The sequence below is a fragment of the Ovis aries genome, chromosome 24 (assembly GCF_016772045.2).
Source record: "Ovis aries strain OAR_USU_Benz2616 breed Rambouillet chromosome 24, ARS-UI_Ramb_v3.0, whole genome shotgun sequence".
Taxonomy (NCBI): domain Eukaryota; kingdom Metazoa; phylum Chordata; class Mammalia; order Artiodactyla; family Bovidae; genus Ovis; species Ovis aries.
The window spans coordinates 26,163,649-26,188,109 of record NC_056077.1 but is presented as its reverse complement, the minus strand read 5'-3'; the positions used below and the strand labels follow the sequence as shown (position 1 = coordinate 26,188,109).

Below are 24,461 nucleotides of genomic sequence, written 5' to 3'. Positions count from 1 at the left end.
TACGGTGCAGTTGGACTTCAGGGTTTTCTTCTTTGTGTAGGTGCTTTTGCTGCCTTCATTCCTTCCTTATTCCTAAAGTTTTTGTATTGATTACTCCTTATTTTTTTTCTTGGGGCAGAATAAGCCCTTTTATTTTATAGTCTCATCTTTATTTCAGAAAGACTTCTTGTTATAGTTACTGAATGTCTTTTTTTTTCGTCTTTTCTAAAATCGTTTTATAGCCATCTCCCCACCCCCAGTTTCATTTTGTGTGATTTCCTTTGGTGTTTAGTTCAGGGCTCTTTAAAACTAATGAGCAAGCATAAGAATCACCTGGAGAGCGCAGGCGCAGCTACAGGCGCAGCTTCCTGACCCTCCTAGCTTCTGGTTCAGTGGGAGTGAGTGGCACCTGAACATTGGTATCTCTGACCAGCTCCCAGGTTATGTTGATGCAGGTCCACAGACCTCACCTTGACTAGCCCAGTAGTTTCACATTTTGGTCCTCGGGCCTGTTTATTCTCTCTCTTTTTAAATTGAGATATTTAATATAACTGACATGTAACACTGTTAGTGTTAGTTTCTGGTGCATAACATTATAGTTTATGTATATTTTGCAGAATGATCACCACATTCTGACCTATCAACAGTAAATTTATTAACACCCATTACCACACATAGTTACAAATACTTTTCTTGGGGTGAAAACTTGTTTTATACTCTCAGCAGCATTCAAATGCTGTATTGTAAACTATATTGTACATCACATCCCCTCCCCAGGGCTTATTTATCTTATAGCTGGAAGTTTGTACCTTTTTAATGCTCTCAGCCTGTTTGACCCACCCTCAGCTTTGGTACTCTTAAGGATTATTGAGGTCCTCAAAGAGCTTTATGAGTTTTATCTGTTGATATCAAAACTGAGAAAATTTAGAAATATCCTTTTTTGGGAGGTGTCATTTTATTTCTCCTCATATAATTCATCTTGGTTTTATAGTGTATTGTTGTAGTAGTACTACTGTTATATTTGTGCACATTTCAGAACAGTATAAGATTTTATGACAGCTCTCCATTGTGGCCACAGGCTTTCTCTGGTTGCAGTGAGAGGGAATAGAGTCTCTGGTTGCCGTGCATGAGCGTTTTTTGTTGTGGCACGAGGGCTTCTCTGGTTGTGGAGCATGAGCTCTAGAGTTCACGGGCTCAGCAGCTGTGGCCCTCGGGTTCTTTGTTTGTGGTTATGTAGCCTTAGTTGCCCCGAGGCATGGGGTATTTTAGTTTCCTGACCAGGGCTTGAACCCATGTCCCCTGCATTCTTTTTTTATTGGAATATAGTTGATTTACATATTAATTCTTTTAAAAGTAACTGTACTGAACTCAGTACATATAAACAAATAATATATCTTAATGAAAAAATAACTTTCCAAAGCAATCAGAAATTTTTACTTAGAGTGGAGTTATTTTATAGTTTGTAAATCTCTAACATGTAGCTTAATGATAGATAGCTTTTGCTTTTTCTTGCTTGTGGAACGTAGCCTCTGGAGAGCTCTGTTTTACACTTGAGAGATAATAAAAATGAGAGGGGAAAATAGCATTAAAAAAAAAATATTGTGAATTTGTGAACCTCCAAAGGGAGTTCCTGGGGACTGTTAGGGGTCCCCGGACCAAACTTTGAGAACTTCTGCTTTGCACTAATGCTTTGTTTTTTTTTGTTTTTTAAGGAGAATTCTTTCTTAAGTTGGTCTGTAAGAGATTTGATGGCGTGTATCTTAAAGTCTTTTGTATTTCAGGTGACTTACTGAGTAACCTGTTGCAGAGTCCTAGTTCAGCCAAACTGTTGAATCAGCCAATCCCCATTCTTGATGCGGAGAGTGAGTATATCTGTTCCCTGGCGTTGGAGTGCCTGGCCCATCTCTTCAGTTGGATTCCTCTGTCTGCCAGCATCACCCCGTCCCTCCTTACCACCATCTTCCACTTTGCGCGCTTTGGCTGTGACATCCGGGCCAGAAAGATGGCATCAGTTAACGGCAGCAGCCAGAACTGTGTGTTGGGTCAAGAGCGAGGCCGGTTGGGGGTCCTGGCCATGTCCTGCATCAATGAACTCATGTCCAAGAACTGTGTGCCTATGGAATTCGAGGAGTACTTACTGCGTATGTTCCAGCAGACTTTCTACCTCCTGCAGAAAATCACCAAGGATAACAATGCCCACACAGTGAAGAGCAGGCTAGAAGAACTCGATGAGAGGTAATGAAAACAGGTGTGGCTTCGGCTGTGCCCCAGAACGGGCCTTGACCGTTGATCACGTTGCGCTGCCTAGTGTCCGTAATCCTCTTTGGTTTCAGAACCTGGGGCTCCTGGTGAGGAGCGGAGAGGTAGGTATGTGCCAGTAAGTCTGAGCTTAGCCAGGAGGGCTCGGGTGGTTAAGGGAAATAAGTTGAGGAGGAAAAGCGATTGTACATTGTACAGGTTGGTTGTCTTCTTTGCCCGTCCATCTCCTGTCCTCCCTTTCTCCCTCGTCCGCCCTCTTCCTCACTCTTTGCCTGCAGGTCTGAGGTGGTGCAGGAGCGGGGACCGCTGCTCAGGCAGAGCCAAGCACAGGAGAGGAGGCCCGTGGAGGTACAGGAGTTACACTCGCCTTTCCTCGCTTGGTGTTGCTTGTTGGTTCTCACTGTTTGACTTTTCCCAAATGAACGTCGTGCAGTGTATAGGAATGTTGTCACTATTGTAAGTTTTATGCTGCTGGCAAGGTTTCCTCAGAAGAGAGGGGAGATGTTCATGTGGGCAGACATCTGTGTTTCTTGGTTACTGTCCTCTTGAAAGCAGCCTAAAGTCACTTCGCCTGTCTTTGTTAAGGACTCAGATGACTCCGCAGTGAGCTGAGGCACAGTCTCATTGTTTATTTCCCTTAGAGATGATGTCATTTATGAATCTTACAGTGTTCATTAATGTGATGCTACTGCTGTGTAAAAACAGGGGAAGATTGGAAGCTTATATATCAAGAACATTATGTTGACCGTTCAGAAAGTTTCAAGCAGATAAATTGTATTGAATTAGTAAATATTTCTAGATTGCCTGGGAGAAAAAGTCATTAGTATTTCAATCAATTTTCCTTGGTTTGTTTTTGTTGTTCTATACAGAATTAAGCCGTTTCCTTTTCCTTAGAGTAAGCAGTGGGATATAAAGTCAGGTGCCTAAAGTCAAGACAGTTCTAGTCTTTTTTAAATTTAGCGAGTTTGACAAGTTTTTCTAAAGTTGAAAAAAATTGGTATGTAAGATTATTTTGGTTTGGTTCATTGTGAACAAGCTTTCTGTGAAATTTTCTTTGTATATTCACAAAGGAACTCATAATCTGATATGGTAATATGTGGGTTTATTTTGCATTATTTGATAATGGCTTTCTATCTGAATTCAAAGGTATCAGCTTTCAAACACACAACTGTATATGTTTATATCCTTTGTAGCTTTGGTTAAGTAAGGCTGTATCTTCGTATGGTTTAAAAAACCCAACAGTTAACCTAGCAGCTTACACTAAGCATCAAATAGATATCAGTTGTTTTGACTTTTACTTGTAGTCTAATGTCTGTTATGGCTTACATTTGGGTGGTATAAAAATGTCGTCATGGATGATGTATACTGATTTTGTCACATGTAACTTTTGTGCTCTTGGTTTTATATTTTAATCCTATGCTTCCTCTTGCCCTGTGAAAGCTGAGAGGTGCCTGGAAGCAGAAAGGTGACATGAACAATACTGTGTGCTTGCTTCCTGGCTCTTGGGTCCCTTCCCCCTAATTCTAAACAGCTAAGTCCTTTCTCAGTTGTTTAGGAGCTACTTAACCCCAGGTTTCTTGCCTCTCTTCTCCTGCTTTTTTTTTCTAACTTTCTACTGCTCATTAGCACCTGTACCAGAAGGTGGACAAGGGAAAGAAAATGAGGTGAAATAAAATCTGAGTGTTAGCTGCCAAACAGTCTTGCCTGTGTTCTTTTTAAAAATTGAGTTGGAGATGAAAATAAAATTGAGATTGTGTGTTACATGACCTACGACTTTTCCTTATTCTTTTATGGGTGGTAGGGAATTGAGTACGGCTTCCTAAAGAGCAGCAAAATGGTTGACAGCTTTGAATAACCACGTCAAAATGTAATAAGCAGAGCAAGGAATGAAGAGTTCCTGCTCTTGAGTCTTAGTGATTGAAGGCTTCAGAGAGGAGTTCTTTTGTACTTTCCCATCTCTAAGTACAGTTGATTGGTGCCTTACTGTTTTTAAGTGTTTGGCCCCATGATCCTTATCAAACAAAGTAATTTTTTTTTAAAGCTTCAGATAAACTTACCTGTGTGTGGCAGCCACACAGACCGATTGGTCACCCTCAGGTGCTAGGTCCCAGGAGCAATTTGGGACGTTTATTGATGGGCCAGTTTTGCTCTTCTCAGGACTAGTCTTCTTCCCCTTTATTATCTCGTATATCTTTGCTTTAAACAAAAAGGCCAGCTTTTTGCAGTTAGGACTGTCAGAACTGCTTTTAGCCAACATATAATTTTTGGCTAAGACCAGGTTTACCTTTTTTTAATCAGTCTCAAATGTGATTTATGGAGGTACACCCATCTCATTTTCTAATCACCTTTTGGTATTGAGGGGCTTATAATGACAGTTTCTGAAATGTGAGAGTGATGATGTGCTGTGTGTTTAATAACAGACATCTCTTATCCTTACAGCTGTGACCCACACTCCTCTGTGAAATGATTTTTGAATACAAATGAATTGGGAACTCCCTGTGATGTGAAAAGAAAGAGCACTGGATTGGGAGTGGATGGTGGTCCCATTCTTCCATGAGCTGGCTGAGTGACCTTGGGCCAGTCACTTTGTCTCCTCTGGGCCTCATCTGTAAAATGAAGCATCGCTAAATTGTCCCTGAGTCTTGTCCAGCTCGAACAGCCCTCCTCCCTTACTTCTGAAATTTTTTAGAATGGATTGGGATGTGCTATGTTTAATTAGCACCAGAGCTAGAGGGTGGGGAAAAACACGAACATTGGGTTGCAAGCTTGAATAGATCTTACCTGGATGCCACGCCTTTTGTATAGCCTTGTTTTATTTTGGGGTTTTTAGCACATTTGTTGTAATATTTTGGCCTCTTAGCAAAGAAAACCAGCCCTCCAGACGTGCCACATTGAAATGACAGCCGATCCGCCCATCGACCTTTTTAGTACCATTTCCTTTCCCTTTAATTGGGTCACTGAGTTAGCAAATGTGAGGATGCTAGCTTATAAGGTGCCTTAGTAGATGGTATCTGAGGATTAAAGTTGCTTTTCTGCTGTGTTTCAGGTGGTAATGGAATGAAGGGTTGCCTGAGCTGTAGGTAATTGTTGCAGGCCTTTATATTTTTAACTGAAAATATGTTATAAATCTGTATAGTTCTGTACTGAAAGAAATTTGGATTGAATTGAATTATCCTCTAAGGAGGTAACTGAGTTTCTCACTGTTGCCTTTTGTCTTCTTGTCTTCTCTAGCTACATCGAGAAGTTTACTGACTTTCTGCGGCTCTTTGTGAGCGTTCACCTAAGGAGAATCGAGTCCTACTCCCAGTTCCCTGTGGTGGAGTTTTTGACACTTTTGTTCAAATACACATTTCATCAGGTAAAACACTGGAATGACCCATATCCATCCCTTTCCCACCCAAGAAGCCCACTTTGTTATTTTGGGGAGAAAGAACTTTTCTATTTTATTTTGTGAACATTTACATAGCGCTTACTATATGAAGATGAACACCTTTATCCTTCATAACAACCCTATGAGGTAGGTATTATTATCATCCCCATTTTACAGATAAAGAAACTGAGGCACAAAGTGTAACTTGCTGAGGGTCTTAAGAGTTGGTAAGCAGTGTAGCCAGAATTTGAATCCATAGGGCCTTTAGCTGTAGTCTGTAGCTGTCACTAAGCCTTCCCACAAGGAGATGGTAGATAGTACAGCTCTCAAGAGTTCAGTTTTGGTGGTCCAGTTGTTCCCCCCATTCAGCAGTTGTTTTTTGAGCTCCTATTGTATTTCCTCTTAAGCCAAGTCCTTTCTTTTCATTAGAATTTACATTCTGGTAACCCAGTATTTTTGTTTCTGTATGTATTTTAGCAACTTTATTGAGATAGAATTTACTTGCTAAGAAATTCACCATTGTAATTGTACAATTCAGTGGTGTTCGGTAGACATACAGACTTGGGCAGCCATCATCACAGTGCCATTGTGGATCTTTCAGTCATGCCCTTTCACTTGTGCTCATTTGCATGTCTTTTTTTCCCCCTTTTATATAATTGTCTTTATTTTTTTAAACTTTATTTTGTTTTGGGGTATAGATGATTAACAATGTTGTAATAGTTTCAGGTGGACACGATAGAGACTCAGTGATACATACACACGTATCCATTCTCCCCCAAACTGCCCTCCTATCCAGGCTGTCATGTAACGTTGAGCAGAGTTCTCTGTGCTACACAGTAGGTCCTTGTTGCGTGTCCTCTTTAAAATAAGCTTTTTGGGGAGTTCCTTGGTGGTTAGGATTCTGGGCTTTCACTGCCATGGCCTGGGTTCAATCTCTGGTCAGGGGAATTGAGGTTCCGCAAACCTCAAGGTGCAGACTGCCCTGCTCCCCTCCATAGCTTTTTGTTTTTGGGTTACACACCTAAAGAAGTATGTAAATCATGCGTGTACAGCTTCATGAGGTTTCCCAAAATGAACAAAGATTTCCCAGGTAACCACCACCCAAGTCAAGAAATAGAACGTTACCAGAATCCTCAGAAATCCCCTCCTGTCCTTCCCAAATCCTCCCCAGTTCTGACGTCAGCAGCTCAGATTAGTTGTGCCTGTTTTAGAACTCCTCTAAATGGAAGCATACAATGTAGATTTGTTTGACTTTTTTCATTCAACATTATGTTTACGAACTTCATCTGTGTTGTGTGTGGCAGGATTTTGTTCTCACTGATTTATAGGAAGTCATTAGAAAATCCGCGCCCCTGCTGATTTGGGCTACTTCCAGTTTCTGGTGGCCTGTACCATGCAGCAGACGCTCTCGTGCCTGCCTTTGGTGACATGCGTAGCTCCTTCTGTTGGTGTGTACTAGGAATGGAACTGCTAGGTCAGGGAGGGCAGCTGATTTTACAAATAGTCATTTTGGTAGTTTGAAACATGTAACTTCATGAGGCTAGAGGAGAGGCAAGGGTGGAGGCTGGGAGGGGTGTGTGAATGTAATAGGGGGTTTGGAAGGGCCTGGGTGGAGGAGGAGGAGGTTGAAGAATTGATGAGATGTCTGATAGAGGGGCCAGTGAGCTCAGAGCGAGGAGGAAGCCAGCTAAGCTCACCAGGGCTAACATGGGACAGAGAGGTGATGCGATATAGGAGGGTGAGGATGCAGGAGAGAAATATCAGAAATGGGAGAGTTTTGACATCGATCTGGAGAAACTGGAAAGAGAATTAGGAAAAAAGGAAGGCTTTGCTTGATACTTTAGAATAAGTGCAGTAGATGTGAGAGAGAAGGAACCCGTGCTGGGGGCAGAAAGAAGGGGTTTATTTGGGAAAACAGAATGAAATGTTATATAACTTTGCTCTCTATGTAAAATGGGATCTTTTAAAGATGCATGTTATAGAAGAAAGCTTAAAAAAATGTTTTAAGTATGCATGTCTAATGACTACTTCTTTGGGTGTTTGAGCTCTGGTTATTTCTAACAGGCCTCTGTCCTTGGACAAGTCTTTTAAATTTCTAGGGATTTAGACTGCAGGGGGGCATCTTTTTTTTTTTTTTTTCCCCTAATTTTTGACTGAGCAGGGTCTTCCTTGCCACACGAGGGCTTTCTCCGCTTGTAGTGAGTGAGGGCTACTCTCTAGCGGCGGTGCAGGGGCTTCTCGTTGCACAGCACGGGCTCTAGAGCATGTGGGCTTAGTAATTGTGGCTCATGGGCTCAGTTGCCCCATGGCATGTGGAGTCTTCCTGGACCAGGGATGGAACCTGTGCCCCCTGCATTGGCTGGTGGATTCTCAAACATCGAACCACCAGGAAAGTCCTCTAGTTCTCTTTTTGTTCCTTATCTTGTCACCTTAGCAGGTGACTTTACTTCTGAGCCTTGGTTTCTTTAGTCTGTAAAATGGAAAGAAGAAAAATTTCTCTCCGTTTTCCAGGACTATTGTGAAGGTCAGATAGACCAAATGCAAAAGGAAACAAATCCCCTGGAGAAAGAAGTAGTGGTATCATTAGTTTCTAAAGGCGCTTGCCAGTTAGTCTTTATTGACTAACTGGCTTTGGAATCTGATGAGTAAATCTGAGTATAGATACATTTTAGAAAGGAGTCTGTGAGGGCTCTGCAGAGTTGACACCAAAAGTGCGGTCAACCCATCCAGCTTTATGACCTTAGCCTTCTGTGCCCAGAGCAGTCATCAAAGGCCAGATTGTGGGCAGCACAGGAGGCCTCACAGTGGGGCCTGTAGATGTGGATGTGAACCGTGGTGTTTCAGGTCCTGAAGAGGATGTATCTGCCCAACTTTCTTCCAGCCTCAAGACACATAGTAAATCCTCAATTCAAAGGCATGAGAAAGACATGTGTAATCCTGAAGCACTTTGACTTAGCCATTAGCTCTTGGCTTTTCTCAAAAGCCACATGCATCTGATCAGTTATGTTTTTTGGTGAGGGAGCTGGTAGGTATTGCTTTTCAAATCAAGGAAAGGCGACTAGGCAAGCTCCTGACAGGAAGCACAGCACACTGCAGCCAGGACAAGGCTACATCTCCTGGCTGCCGGTACGGTGCCTGTCCCCAGGCCACCCGTATTATTCCCACATGGCTTACTGTGGTTTTTTTCCTGCTTATTTTTCTAATTCATTTTGTGCTCTGAAGATGGCCCTGCCGGTGGTCCTGATGGAGCTGTTAGCAGTCTAGTTCCAGGGCTGCCCTGTGGATTATTAGTGGAGTCTGCCGCTTTGAAAAATAAAAGTTGACATATTTGGCTGTGTTGCGTCTTGGGTGTGGCACGCGGGCGCTCCGCTGTGGCACATAGGCATCCCTAGTTGTGTAGCGTGGGCTCCAGAGCCCCCGGGCTTAGTTGCCTCACAGTATCTGGGATCTCAGTTTCCTGAGCAGGGATCAAATCCAAGTCCCCTGCATTAGAAGGCGGGTTCTTAACCACTGACCACTAGGGAAGTCACTGCCACATTTTTTAAGTTTATAGCTTTTCTGTCTTAGACTCAGCCTGGGTTTAGAACTCTCACTGTACACCGCCACCGTCGTTGTAAGTTACCTCTTAGGCAAATTCCATACCTGCCCATGTAAACTTCTGGATTTTCTTGGATCAGAAATGGAAGGAAGCTGATCTGAGAAGATAGTGTTAGTATTTCTTGCCATATCTAATCCTGCTACCAATGATGTAGTTGAATGGAGCAGTCACAAGTAAAACCAAGGAATTCTTGTAGGTAGCAAGAATTTGAGGGGATACATAAGGGCTTGTGGGGCGGGGGTGCCACAAATGAAACCTAATGTGTATGAGGAGGACTGGATACTGGAGAAAAGAGTGCCTGGATTTTACAGAACTCCTGAGAAAGTGCAGTGGTCCAGTTGCTACGACCCTACAAAGACTTGCTCTCTTCTCACTTTGTCCTTTTTAAAACTCAGGCCAGAGGTTGCTGTCAGCCTGTTTGACACATCTACTTTGCAGATGAGCCGGAGCCTGCGGGTCAGACTTAATGCGCTCACTTTGTCGTGTAGGAAGACTGCAGGTGTTTCTTTCCTAATGTTCAGATGTATAAACTTGTCACTTAGAAGCCGCTGAAACTTAGTTTTGGTTTTATAATAGTACATAGTGGAAAGAGCATTGGCTGGGGGAGTAAAGAGACCTGCTCCTATCCCTGACATTGAACGTATCTCTGGATCTCAATTTCTTTTTCTCTGAAGCAGATTTGAATCGGAGGATCAGTGAGAACTCTCCACATCGCAGTCTCAGAGTTCAACATAGGTGTTCTCTCGGCTTATTTTGTAAATTGGTTTGTTCTGCATAATATCTCCTTAATAATATGTTCCATGGTAACCTTGTCTTGTTAGTTCAGCAGGGCCCAATCGTGAAGACCAAATAAAAGACACCAATTGTGGTTATTACTAAGAAGTCGAGGGAACCTAGGCTTATGGTTGTAGCGTTCTGGTGGAAGTAAACACTGGTGGGTGTGTTTCTAAGGAGTAGTTCCATTAAGTAATTTCATTGTCTGGATTTCTTTTGCACCATAGCCTACTCATGAAGGTTACTTCTCTTGTTTGGATATCTGGACACTCTTTTTGGACTATCTGACAAGTAAAATTAAAAGCCGTCTGGGAGACAAGGAAGCAGTTCTCAACAGGTAAACCACAGAAACATTAATAACTAGAAATAGACATTTTGGTCAGTTTCTCTTGTGGCCTAAAGAGTCCGCCATGCAGTCAGACTGCTTTAGTGAAACGGAGTCGCAGAAGCTGTTCAGGTAGTAATGCCATTGAACATTGTCTTCTTCTCTTCCCCTTAGATACCTCATTTTTAAAAAACATTTTTCTGATTAAAAAAGTAACATGTATTAAATTTTTAGGTATGATAATGCTTTTGTGGCCCCTTCTCCCCCATGATCCTTACTTTAGAGATATAAGTTGAAGTATTTATTGGATGAAATGATATAACATCTGAGATTTGCTTTAAAATAATTCCCTGGGGCTAGTGGGGGAAGTGGGTTGACCATGTGTTGACAATTGATGTTGAACTCAGTTGATAGGAACTTGGAGTTCATTGTATCCTCACTTCTTTTGTATGTGCTTGAAAATTTCCTAAATAATGAATACTTGTCAGGGAAAAAAGTATTTATTTTAAAAACTAGCAAAGATAGAAAAATATAAAGAAGATAAGTTTTCTATAATCCCGCTATCCAGAGACGATTAGTTTTGTACTTCTTGTTATAGTTTAGAAACAGAAAATGGGGAAATGTTTTTCCCCCACATTTCTCAAGACCATTTTTCTTGTTTGCAGGCAGAAAGTATGTTTCCTGTACACTGTGGTCCTTATATATCTAACTATTTGAAGCTAATATATCTAGAGTGTTCAGCACATTACAAATGCTCGGTAAATAGTATCAGTGGTGGATGGTGGAGATAGTAAATACGTCTCTTCTAGAGAGTGCCAAATGGAGGTGGTGAGGAGAACTCCCATCTGGGGAGAGTTGGACTGAACCTCTTAAAACCCTTTCCATCTCTGAGGTTTGAAGAGTTTTTAAAATTCTAAACGGTATTTGCATTCCAAGTTTAAGCATTTGCACTTTCATTTTCCAAACTATTTTTATGATTGCAAAATAGCTTCCAGCTTGTTAGATGTCAGGTCACAAGTGGTTCTGGGTAGTATATTTGTGTATCAGAAACCTTCTTACACAACAGTAGATCCTGTTTTTGGTGAACTTGCCAACTGTGAGTAATTGTGTTGTTGAATGAGATTGTTCAAAGAAAAGGCGCTTCCGCCAGATTCTCTTTCTTGTATGTTGAGCAGTCGCATCCTTTGCTTCTGGGACTGTGCCTGATTTTGCTATATTTAAGTGGTTAGATGGTCTTTCACATCGCTCAGACTTTTTGGAAGAATAAGCTGAGGACATGATCAGCACGAAAATGCTTTTAAAAGCACAGTACAAATGTGCTTTAGGTGGGGAGAATACGGTATTGTTCCACTGAGAAGTACTTGCGCTGATTACTGCTCCAATAGAAGGAGCAGTGGTGCAGTTTAAATTCCTTTTCTGCTTCATGGTAGCAGTGTTACTGTTGGTCAAGTCATATGGTAATCTCATTTCCTCTTGCAAAATGAGATACTAATATCTCTCTTGTAGAATGGCTAGGATTCAAGGAAATCGTGTATATAAAATACCTGGCATAGTATTGATCACATGTTAGGCACTCAATGGATGGTCACAGTAATGACCACACAGTAATAGTAAGTCATAGAAGATGTTGCTGTTGTTTGACTGAGGTGGTGACTGTGGAGTTAAATGACAGTACCCCTGGACAGCAGAGACTCCTCAGCCCACTTGCAGATGGTGGCCTGCCTGCCTGCCCAGGCATCTGTCGTCATAGCTGTCAGCGGTCCTGGCTGACCACTTTAAACACTAGGGATTTTTCTCATTGATCCTTTGATTATTATCCTGAATAAGGCTTTCTGATTTTTCATGACTTAAAAAAATACACACATAACACTTTCACACTTTAACAACCCAAACGTCCAAAGCTCGTCTGTGGTTTATGCCGTTAATGGTAACCATCATCTGGGGGAACAGCTTGTCAGTCTGACACCCCCTAGTGGTCAAAGGTAGTAGACGACAAAGAAAGATGTACAATGGCGTCTACTGCCTGCTCAAAGAAAATAGTTGAACTCTGTGTTTCCTGTCACCTCTCACAGAGCATATTTATAGAAATACATACTCAAAAAACCTTAAATGAAAGTTTTGAAAGTTTGGCAACCACAGCTCTGGGTTATCTTAGAGATCCCAATATATTGAAGCAGCTGATAAAGAGCACTGGCTACAGATAATTACTGCATTGATTTTTAGTGAAGAGCTTGTCAATGCAGTCAAATGTTTTTCAACTGATAAAATATATCTGAAAGAAGTCAGGGGGCTTTTGTGACTTGAACCAGAATTTCAGAAGCAACTGGTCTTGCAGGAAGTAGTCAGATGTTTTCTTGGTGTCTTAAATGGGAGACGTAGGTGTGGTTAAGTTGCAGAGACAGCATTCAGTTCCTGTCTCTTGTGGTTTATAGGTTTTGCATCATTCCTCACAACAAAGTGGTAGGCTTTGTAGGCTACAAATTTAGAAGTACAAATGTACATAGAATTATTTTTGGTCCTAGGAGTTTGGAAATTGGAGTTCCACATGTTCCTTGCTCAATGAAGATGCTCAAGAATTTCTTGTTCAGAGCTGGCGGGGACTTGGAGAACTTGAGTCCCATTGTTAACAGATAAATATTCTATAATGCACCCAACTGAACTAATTGCTAGTGGGGTTCACTGTCCAGGTTTGCCATTTTGAATCAGTGGTGTTGGAAGACCTGAATTTCGGTCTCCATTTCCTCTTTGTAGTTTGGGAATGGTTGTGCCTACTTTACAAGTTCTTGAGCAAATTAAATGAACCAGTGTGTATAAAGTACCTTGGCTGATGGTAGATGTTCAGAAAATAAGTATTAGTTCTCATCCTTTGTCTCTCTTTCTCTAACTTCCTTCTCTCTGTGCTTGTCAGTGTGTAGGGAGACACCTGGGTAGAAACTTATTTTTATAGGAGGATGAGGAAACTTGCAGTGTGTTAAGCAACCTAAAGTTACTGAGTCATGTCCTGTGAACCCCTTTGTCATGAGAGTACTGGCAGGTGCTGGCCACAGACCTGCCAGGGATTCTGGGTGACATTAGATTGGACTGTAAACAAATGTGGGCAGGCGTGAGAAAACTTGCTGCCCTTTTCTTGTGAGTGGGTTTTTCTGCTTAGTAAAGAGGAAGTGCCATTGTGACACACAGCATTTTGATACAGTTAGTAAAAGGTATTAACTAGGTTTATGTCAGGGCTCCAGTAGCTTTCTAGCTCTTGATACATGAAATCCATGCTGTTGACTGCCCCAGAGAGCAAGTGAATAGGAAATATTCACTTAGAATATTTCACTGAGTTGCAAAAGCTACCCAGGATTATGCTTTGGTGCCTTGTAGTTATCTGACTTGTAGGTTTGTTTATTTATTGCCTGCATATTGATTCATTTGTTCTCTTTCATTGATCACACATTTACTAAGCAGCTGCTATGTAGTTGCCTTAACATAACATTTCATTTAACTCTCAGAAGAAGTTGGGGTGCTTCTGAAATCACATTTGTGGTTTGAGCACACCGATCTGTAGGTTTATTTCCATTGTATATTTAAGCATTTAATGCTCTAAGTTTCCCTCTGAGCACTGCTTTAGCTTTATCAAATTCTAATAGGTATTGGTTTCCTTTTCATTCAATTTATTTTGTAATTCCCCTTGAGAATTCCTCTTTGGTGTTTAATTTCTAAATATCTGAGGATTTTCCCTGTGTCTTCTTGCTGTTGTTTTCTAGTTTATTATGATCTGCAAACATATTCTGTGTGGTTCCAGTTCTTTTCAGTTTGTCAGGACTTGCTTTATGGCCTGCTCTTCTTGGGGCTCACTCACTGTGCTTGAGAGTGTGTGCTCTGCTGTTGCTGGGTGCAGTGTTACCGGTATGCCAGATCAGGTTGATTGAGAGAGTTCTACAGGTTATCTTTTTATCCGGTTTGTTCTGCCAGTTACTGAGAGAGGGGTGAATTCTCCCAAGTAAAGTTGTGGATTTGTCAACATCTCCTTTCAGTTCTATCAGTTTTTGCTTTGTTTGTTTTGAGACTCTCTTTGTTAGTTTCTAGAGAAGGAAATGGCAACCCACTCCAGTATTTTTGCCTGGGAAATCCCATGGACAGAGGAGCTTGATGGATTACAGTTCATGGGGTTGCAAAAAGTTGGACATGACTGAGCAGCTAAACGACAACTGTTAATTTTGCACAAATTTAGTTTTCCCTTTGAGTGTATCTACTGAGTGTTTGACTATATTTATGAGTTTTTAAAGTCATTGCTCTGTATATTAAAATGCATATATATTTAATTTTTCTAGTTGACGTATTACCACGTCAAGTGTAATATAGAAGCCTCACTACTGTTTTGCTGTCTCTTCTTGCATTGAGGTTGCCATATATTTTCCATCTGTGAGCAGTGAAAATGCCATCAGACAGTGTTCTGTTTTTGCTTTCATCCAGCATTCATATTTTAAAGTTCTTAAGAGAATCAACAGAGAAGCAGTTGTATTTACCCAGAGATCTGCCAGTTCTCTTGCTTTCCCTTCATTCTGAAGTTCCATGTTTCTGTTTTAAAATTAATTAACTAACTGATTAATTTTGGGGGGCTGCACTGGGTCTTTGTTGCTTTCTCTAGTTGTGGTGATTGGGCGCTGCTCTTCGTTGCAGTGCGCAGCCTTCTCATTGAAGTGGCTTCTCTTGTTGCAGAGCAAAGGCGCTGGAGCACACAGAGTTCAGTGGTGATGGCTCGTGGGCTCAGTAGTTGTGGCGCATAGGCTTAGTTGCTCCACGGCATGTGGATCTTCTCGGACCAGGGATTGAGCCTGTGTCCTCAGCATTTGCAAGCAGATTGAAAAAAAAAAAAAAAAAACCTTAAAAAAAATTTATTTATTTAGTTTTGCCTTTGTTGGGTCTCTATTGGCGCGAGGGCTTTTCTCTCGTTGCGGCAAGCAGGGGCTGCCCTATAGTTGTGGTGCGTGAGCTTCTCCTTGTGCGGCTTCTCTTGTTCCAGAGCACAGGCTTCAGAGCGTTCGGGTTTCCTTAGTTGTGGCATGTGGGCTCAGCAGTTGCAGTATCCTGGGAAAGGCAGGTTCTTAGGCACTGGACTACCAGGGAAGCTCCCAGGTTTCTTTCTGATTATTGTTTACCTTCTCGATCAGCCAGCTCGGGTTGCCATAACGAAATACCACTGACTGGGGTGGCTTAAACAATAGAAATTTGTTTTCTCTTACATCTAGAGAATGGAGGTCATAGATGAGGGGACTGGCGGATTTGGTTTCTGGTGAGGGCTCTCTTCCTGGCTTGCAGATGCTGCCTTCCCTTCATGTCCTCATGTGGCCCCTCTTCTGTGCTTGCACGGGGAGGAGGGAGCGTGAGCACACTCCACTCCCTCAGGTCTCTTTCTCTTCATGTAATTACGGCCCGCCCCGCCCTTATGATCTCACTCAACTTTTATTGCCTTTCATAGGCCTGGTCCCCAAATACAGTCATACTGAGAGTTGGGGGCTTCAGCATACGAAGTTTGAGTGGACACAGTTCAGTCCAAAACACCCTTCAGCTGAAGACCCTCAAGAAGGATGCTTATAATAGCTTGCTTTAAAAATCTTCGATGATTCCAGCATCTGTGTCATCTGTGACAGTTTGCTGATTGTCTTTCCCTTGACAGGTGTTCAGTGTCGTCTCATTTTTTGTATGTCAGCTAGTTTAGAGCCCTGTACATGTGTGTTCTACCAGCTGTAGGCATGACTTCCATCTCCACAGTCACTGTATGGTCAAAGGTGGGTGCTGAATCTAAGGCGTCGCACCCGTGATTCAGGCAGCAGGAGTAGAGGGGAGAGGCTGGGCAAAAGCAGCTTTCCCAGCGGCCCCACCAAATCACTTCTTTTAAAATTTCCTTGACCACTCCTGTCTGCAGAGGAAGACTGGGAAACGTAGTCTTTCATTTGGCATCAGGGCCTCGTGTTCTCTTCCTGGGGAGGAAGGGTGTTGGGTAGGCAAATGACAAATATAAGCTCTAGGCTCAAGTGTTTGAACTTAGCCTTTTTCTAAAGTCTACTGAAGTGGGATTTTGATTCTGTTTGCAAGTTTTCCCACAGATGTTGCCTATTTTATTAGTGATTTTTCTCTGCTAACATTCTCCTCTGGGCCATCATGCTTAATTACTTATCTTGTCTAGCTTGTTATTGGCAAATAATGAAGGACTCTTTGAGGGATTGAGGGGGGACAGTGTCTCTGTTTCTGATGAAGAAATGAGCTCCTGTGCCCACAGAGCTCTGAAATGTGACATTTCAGGAGGATTTTTAAGTAGTCTTTAGACCGTATCTCGGAGAAGGCAATGGCACCACACTCCAGTCCTCTTGCCTGGAGAATCTCATGGACGGAGGAGCCTGGTAGGCTGCAGTCCATGGGGTCGCTAAGAGTCGGACACGACTGAGCGACTTCACTGTCACTTTTCATTTTCATGCATTGGAGAAGGAAATGGCAACCCACTCCAGTGTTCTTGCCTGGAGAATCCCAGGGACGGTGGAGCCTGATGGGCTACCATCTCTGGGGTCACACAGAGTCGGACACGACTGAAGCGACTTAGCAGTAGCAGACCATATCTACAGTCTCAGTACAGGGGTTGTAACTCTTAGACTGAATGAACTGTACTTGGTCTTGGTATTAGATACCTTTTGGCTTTGATTGTCTTGTTGTCCTGATACTCCCGGTATAAGAGGAGGTGACTGATAAGTTAGAGTCTTGTCAGGAAAACAGAAATTACACTTACTTATTTTAAGAATTCAGTGTAGGAAATTGCTTAAACAAGTTTTAGAGGAGTGGAAAGCAAAAAGGGAACACTGAGACAACACAGACAATAGCTACAGGAAGCAGTTTCATCCCTAGGGCTGGGGTACCACGCAGAGGTGTCGGGGACATTGACTATCAATGGCCCGAGAGACGGCCTCCAAGCAGCTAGAGGTCAGATCTCTGAGGGGAGGGAATCCCCCAGTTGCACAGCTCAGAAGAGGGCCCCCAGGGAGCTGGGACTTAATCCTTTGAGGAGAGGTTGTGACCTGGGTCCTGTTGGCACCTCAGAGAGGGTGTGATTCAGCTGGCTTGGGGAGTGTGGAAGCTGGAACCAATTATTGCTGCTGTTACTGCCTGGGGACCATTGTTGGGGTGACACTGCCAGGACAGCAAGCCCACAGGAAGAGTGGGGTCCCTTTGCCATTCAGTTTTCCTCCAGTGTTTGATCGAGTCCAGCAAGCAGAGATGAAGCATGTTGTGTGCAGTCTCAGCCCCAGCATCACAGAATATGGAGAGCGGACTGGTGCTAGGAGCTGGACCACCAGGGTGGGTGCTTTGCTCTGTGTGGGCCCAGCCCTGAACTTCTCGTAGAAACATTTCAGGAAATGTTTAAGGCAGACGTTTAGGCCACATGATTTGTTCTTGAAAGTTAGTGGCTTGTTGGCCCTTGTGGTAGCAACTATTACATATAACTTTGGTGCTGAGTTAGATTCTTATCACATGTGGGAAATATCCAAGCCTCCGGCTCCAAATGTTTCTTTGAGAAATTATTTTTAGACAGATCAAGGGGTCAGGGTGTCCCTAGACTTTTCCCATGTCTTCTTTTCGACTTTAAGTGTTGTTAAAAGTTGACTAAAATTGAGGTTTTTGGGGAATGGGTGGAGCAGGCTCAAAGCCTGTTGGTGGTTTATGTGTAGAGAGAACATGAGGCGTTGAGTTAGGGAGCCCTGGGTTCAAACCAGCTAGCTTTGTGACCTTGGGCAGTTGATTTAACTTCTCTTAACTATAATTTCCTCATCAGAAAAGTATCAGTAATACCACCTACCTCTCACAGTTGTTGACAGCATTGAATCGTTGGGTTCCCTGGTGGTCTGGTCCTGGGGTTCTGGACTTTCACTGCCATGGCCTGAGTTTAATTCCTGCTCAGGGAACTGAGATCCCACAAGCCATGTGGTGCAGCCCCCCACCTCCCCCCCCCCCCAAATTAAACCATTGAGTTAATTGATATTTATATATAGCACGTATAATCCTCAGGGCAACCACTGAGAAAAAAAAACTTTAAAATATATGGTAAAAGAAATGGCAAGGGAATTAAAATAGTACACTCAAAACTATCTATTTAACACAAAAGGAAGCAGTCCTAGCAGAAGTAAGGAATAAAAGATGAAACACAGAGCAAACAAATAGCAAAATGGCAGAAGTCAGTCTTTCCTTATTGGTAATTACATTAAATATAAAGGCTTAACTTCCCTAGTTAAAAAGCAAAGATTGGCAGAATGGACTGACTTCATGTTGTTTACAAGAGACTGACTGGAATTTTAAAGGCACAAATAGGTTTAAAGTAAAAGAAATAGGAAAAGATATTCCATGCCAACAATAACCAAAATAAAGCTAGGGTAACTACACTGTGTAGGGGGGTATTCTTAGTCACTTATTCGTGTCCAGCTCTTTGTGACCCTTTGGGGTGTAGCCCACCAGGCTCCTCTGTCCATGGGATTTTTCAGGCGAGAATACTGGAGTGGGTTGCTATTGCTTCCTCCAGGGGATCTTCCCAGCCCAGGGACTGAACCCATGTTCTATGTCTCCTGCATTGTAGGTAGATTGTTCACCCACTGACTATACTAAGTTAGACAGAATAGACTTTTAAGACAAAAATTGCTACCAGAGACAAAGGATATTATACAAGAAGGTTCTGGAACATCGTTGAGTAAGTCACACCCCTGCTCCTGTCCCACTGTCACGTAGCATTTGCCAAACCATAAACTAAGTTTAGTTTAGATGCTTCCTGTGTGTGGTAATCCAGTGTAGACACCATTCCCTTCAGAATGCAGGGGGCCTTTTTGAAATCCTAGGCTAAGAGCCTGCTCTCACCTGATGCTGCATTTCTCCCTGCCACGCAGGTACGAAGACGCCCTAGTCCTCTTGCTGACGGAGGTGTTGAATCGCATCCAGTTCAGATACAACCAGGCCCAGCTGGAGGAGTTGGATGATGAGACTCTAGATGACGATGTAAGCAGCATAGCCTCGTTGGCCTTAATCCTTGCCATCCTGTGGTATGAATGGAAATGGAGACTTGGAACCCATAGCTTTTTGCTCTGGAGACCATCTTTAAGCCAGAGCAGTCTTACGGTTTGAGTTACACATTTGAAATTTGTATTCTGCTGGTCGATTTGGGTTTATGAACTGTAAAAATATTTTACAGGCATTTACCTATATGGACTAGAGATGTAAGTAAAGCAACCATATGTACAGTGAAAAGTGGTTTAGTAAGAACTTGGCATCCCACCTATTTTCCCCTGCCTTGCATCCACATTCTGGGCAACAAATATAAGCCAGCTGGATACTGGTAGAGATAGTTAGAGATACTTAAATGATAAGGCTAGAATAAAAGGACATCTCTTTTGACTATATGTTATTAATATAAACTGATATCTCAAAGTTAACCTTGAGTTTATTGATGCTGACATGCTTCACATTGGTAAGAAAAACGTCTTAAGGATACAATTCCAGTGTTCCTTTTTCTTAACCACCATGCATTTAAACATTTTCAAGTCACTGTTATGGCTCTCAGAATAGCAGCCACTGTGCTGTGGTTAAGACCTTGAGGGTAGCCATATCTGGGTTAGAAACAGCCTTCTGCTTGGAACCAGATGGCCTAGATTTGACTGTGCAGCCTTGAGTACGAAGAAGGTAGCAGTCTGGTCACTGAATTTCCCTGAGGTTTAATTTCCATGTCTCCCAGAAGAGGAAGGCTCTCTAAACCGACCTGTGTTGACGGTTACCTGTGGGCACCACACGTGGATACGGTGGCACGTGCCTGGTGGGTAGTAGGTGCTTGGCAGCACTTAGTAGACTTTAGCTTCACATCTGTTACCTGTCTGATGTAAGCCAGTGCATCTCATAGTTTAGCCTGAATAAGAGGCGCTGTGAGACAGCTTGTTAAGCAGACTTTGATTCAGGCAGTGTGTGGGGGGAGGGGTGGGGGAAGCATGGCCAGAATTTGCATTTCTGACAACCCCCCACCCCGGAGATGCCGATGCTGCCTGTTCATCAACCATACTTTGTGTAGCACTGGTGTGGCCGGTTATGTAAGCTCAGGAACGGGCTGTCTCAGAAGGTAATGAATGACAAATTCCTATAGCTGGGATGACGGAAAGGGGACTCGAGCATTTATTTTACCAGTCGCTTTTTAAAATCTCTTATTCCTATGACAGAGAGAAAAGTAGGTCATTTTATGTGAATCGTTTCCTTTTTGAGGAACCAGGTCCTTATGACATTAATTTATTGGATCAAAAATTTTTTTAGCTTGGCATTTTTAGAGTACCAAATAACCTGGTTTACTATTTCTCCACATACTTATGTTGGAGAGTGGGCTTGAGGTGGAGGGCAGGCTGGCAGGAAAGCTGATGAGCCTTTGCCATTCTGGGAAGAGCTGATCCTTCTGTGTTTGCCCCGCAGCAGCAGACAGAGTGGCAGCGGTACTTACGCCAGAGCTTGGAGGTAGTGGCCAAAGTGATGGAGCTCCTTCCCACACACGCCTTCTCAACACTGGTAACTCACCGTTTGGAGGGGAGTGAAGAGCCTAACTATTTCCCTGCATATAGCATGAGTAGTAAGGCTTTTGTGCTCACCAGTCTTATAAAATGGATATGTTTTAAACAGAGAATAATAATTATGATAACTGACCCTTGAATTTAATGTGTTTAACATTTCCTCCCAGTATTTTAAAATGAGCTTTTGGAAGCTCTGTTTTTCTTTCCTAAACTCTTGGGTGTAATATAAATTTTACTGATGCCTTTATGCTTTCACCAGTGGCTTACAAGTGGCCAAGCCAAGTGGAAGATTTATTTATAAAAATTACACTGTTGGAAAGTTAGCGTTCGTAAAACTCACAAAACTGTTGGCAGATTATTTACTGGGCACTTTGTGTCTGTATTTATGTCATAAGGACTGATTGCATTCGCCAAGTGATGCTTGTTATTTGAAGGGATTTCGTTAAGTCCACGTCTCCTCTGAAGGCAGGATAGTTCACTGGGGTCGGGTTTGCACTGCACCGCCCAGCTGTCTTGTGTTCTCTCATGGAGAGTGCCATCTTACTTTGCCATCTGCCTTTCGTGGGGACCTGTCACAATAACGTCTTAATTTTATCTTACTGGTGAGTTAGCAGCTTTAGGAAGAAAAGATAGAGCTCTGATTATGAAGGTCCTGTCTGCTAAATGAGTAAGGCAAACTGAGTACAAATAATTTGGCTGTCTCTTCACTCTATCAAGCACTTAAATAAGGCTTAACTGCGCTTTTTTTCAAGGGCAGGGTTTTCCTTGGACTTGAAGGGAGGTGGGTCCTGTGTTAGAGCTCTAGAAAGTATAGATCATTTGGGGGCTTGATATCTTCCTTTAAGGACATAATTGTCATAATAATCGTAGAGCCTTATTTAGAAAAGTATGGAACTAGTGCGTTATTTTCTTTCTTATTCCAAGTATTAACTGGTGGTTTTAATTGTAGAAGACTTTGGGGGTGGGAGGTGCTGAGGGGTGCCACCTCTTAGCTGTGTGTAAAGGCTCCCAGAGAAAAGTTTTTTACCCTGCTCCTCCCACTACAGGTACTTCTTTCAATGTTGAAATGCTGTTAAAATTCGCATTTATGTTTTTTTTAATCTTCTGTTTCTTTGTTTTCAGTTCCCAGTTCTTCAGGACAATTTAGAAGTTTACCTGGGGTTACAGCAGTTTATAGTTACTTCAGGGTCAGGTAAGCTGTCTTTTATTTTCTAATTTAATGTTCAGAAAAAAGGTTCTGAAAAATCATCCTCCCGGGAGGACTTGGGAGCAAGCTCTGCAGCAGACGACCTGGCAGAGCCGATCATGGCGATTGTCAGCTCTCTTGTGTCAGCGTTGTTGTTTAGTTGCCAAGTCGTGCCCAACTCTTTGTGACCCTGTGAACTACAGCTTGCCAGGCTCCTCTGTCCATGGGATTATTCTGGCAAGACTACTAAAGAGAGTTGCTGTTTCCTTCTCCAGGGGATCTTCCCGACCCAGGGATCGAACTTGTCTCTCTTGTGTCTCCTGCACTGGCAGGCAGATTCTTTATCGCTGCGCCACCTGTTAAGCCCTCCTGTGTCAGTGGCCCTGACTGTAGCCATTTGGAAAGGCTTTGGCCTGCTGTTGGCAGGTTTCTCCAGTTGGGGGTTTAAGGTTAGCATTTTGGGATTATTTTGTTAATAATAATAGCTTGTTTGTAGAAGAGGTATTGCATGCCAGGCACCATATTATTTGTTCTTGTTATTTAATTCTCTCAACTCTCCTGTGAGGTGTAAGTACTAATCACAGTTCTCTTGTTTTACAAAAGAGGAAATTCATGTTCAGAGATGTTAGTTTACCTAGGGTTACATAGCTTGTGGCGCTAGTCCCAGGAGGGTATACTAGGAAGCGATAAAAAGTTGAATTAGCCAAAATCTGATATTCATTCTGCCAGCCGAAAGCACCAGGAACATCATTCTTGCAAACACATTTGTGCTACAAACACACACACATAGACACAAGCACAGACACATAGGAACTTAACCAAGTGCTTGCAAACACTTGTGCTGCACACATGCCCACCCACCCATACGCCCGCACAGTTTTCCTTGCAGGAGTTACCCTGGCCCTGGCCAGCTGCCCCTCTCGTATAACTGCTGCTTCAGCCTGGCACACAGCTGCCTGGGGTACAGCCTAGCGCCTGGATGAGCTTGTTATTTGTGGCAGAGCCTCCCCAAGAGGCTCTTTACGAGGCTGCCCTTCTTGGTGGCCTGTGACTGCTTGTTTCCATGACCAGATTAGCTTCTACCAATAAACAACCCACTGGGCCCCAGGAGGTTGACGGGCTTGGCATGCCTCAACTCTAGACCCTGATTTGTGTAGATCGAGTAAGAACAACTTCTGTAGAACTTTAAAAAGACTACTTTTCAAAGCAAATGTGCCTGTATGATATGCCATCAACATTCATGGAAGTCTTTGGACTGTGTACAGATGCTGCAGATATTTCCAAAATCTAGGAAAAAATTCTTGGGGAAAAAATCATACTGTAATGTTTTCTCCCTCAGGGCTCTTGTTCAAATTAGAATATACTCAGGACCCTAAAGTCGCACAATGGTAAAGAATCCACCTGCCAGTGCAGGAGATGCAGGAGACACAAGTTTGATCCCTGGATTGAGAAGATCCCCTGAAGGAAGAAATGGCAAGCCACTCCAGATTCCTTGCCTGAAAAATTCCATGGACAGAGGACCCTGGTGGGCTGCAGTCCATAGGGTTGCAAAGAGTCAGACTGAGCACACACACAGGATCCTAAAAAAGTTATTATTGATCTTAAAGATAAAATTGAGCATGTACTCTTTTCCTCCCAGAATAGATACCTAAAGTCAGTATTAGTAGCTGACTTTTTAACATTACATTGAGTCTGTTTTCAGGTGGCAGTCTGCAGTGATTCCCAAGTCCTTTATCTCATAACTTAGATTTTCTCGTCCGAGAAGGATAATCTGATTGATTTTTCCCTAAATGAAGTATTGTAGGCCTGCTCTCGTCGCAGCCCGTTTGCTGTCAATTTCACAGTACACTTGGCTCTTCCAGGTCATTTCTAAACCTCATCCCAAGCACTGATCCTTGGGGCATATACTCAAGGGGCAGACCCTCTCAGGCCAGAGAAATACTTATTTCCTGTTTTAAGATGAGCTTTCTTATCCATGATGAAGCAAAAGCCAAGTTTCCAACGCAAAGGCTATTAAAAAATGGAAACTCTGAGTACGATTTGTTCCTTGGTTCCCATGGTCGTTTACCCCTCACATAACCTTCATGCTATATTAGTCAGCCTTACTGCCTCTTACCAGAAACTGCGTTCTTTTCCCCAGTGGGTTTGGGCTCATTCCTTTCATTTGCATTTACCTTCTCCTGGCCTGAATTCTGGAGTGATGGAAGCCTTACTTTTTTTTTCCCCTGGCTACGTTTGTGAGGCAGATACAATCTTAGCCCCATGACCATGGTTGAACCCAGGCCCCCTGCATTAGGGGCTCCGAGTCTTGGCCTCTGGACCTCCAGGGAAGTTCCTGGGGGTCTTACTCTTTACTCACTTCTATTGATCCCCCTGCTTCCGCTTCCTTGGTAAAGTCCAAAGCAAAGCGT

General features: G+C 42.8%; 1 protein-coding gene across 3 annotated transcripts in view; it reads left to right on the top strand.

Moving 5' to 3' along the window:
• Positions 1-24,461, top strand: part of XPO6 (exportin 6) — a 108,221-nt gene that overhangs the window by 55,658 nt on the left and 28,102 nt on the right. For 2 of the 3 annotated variants that reach the window (XM_004020858.5, XM_060406222.1), the window contains exons 7-12: positions 1,761-2,214; positions 5,470-5,596; positions 10,208-10,317; positions 19,212-19,320; positions 20,770-20,862; positions 21,987-22,056. In XM_004020858.5, coding sequence (XP_004020907.2) covers positions 1,761-2,214; positions 5,470-5,596; positions 10,208-10,317; positions 19,212-19,320; positions 20,770-20,862; positions 21,987-22,056 — 963 coding nt within the window. The remainder of the gene's footprint in view (positions 1-1,760; positions 2,215-5,469; positions 5,597-10,207; positions 10,318-19,211; positions 19,321-20,769; positions 20,863-21,986; positions 22,057-24,461) is intronic. The other variant, XM_012104315.4, reaches the window with a different exon arrangement.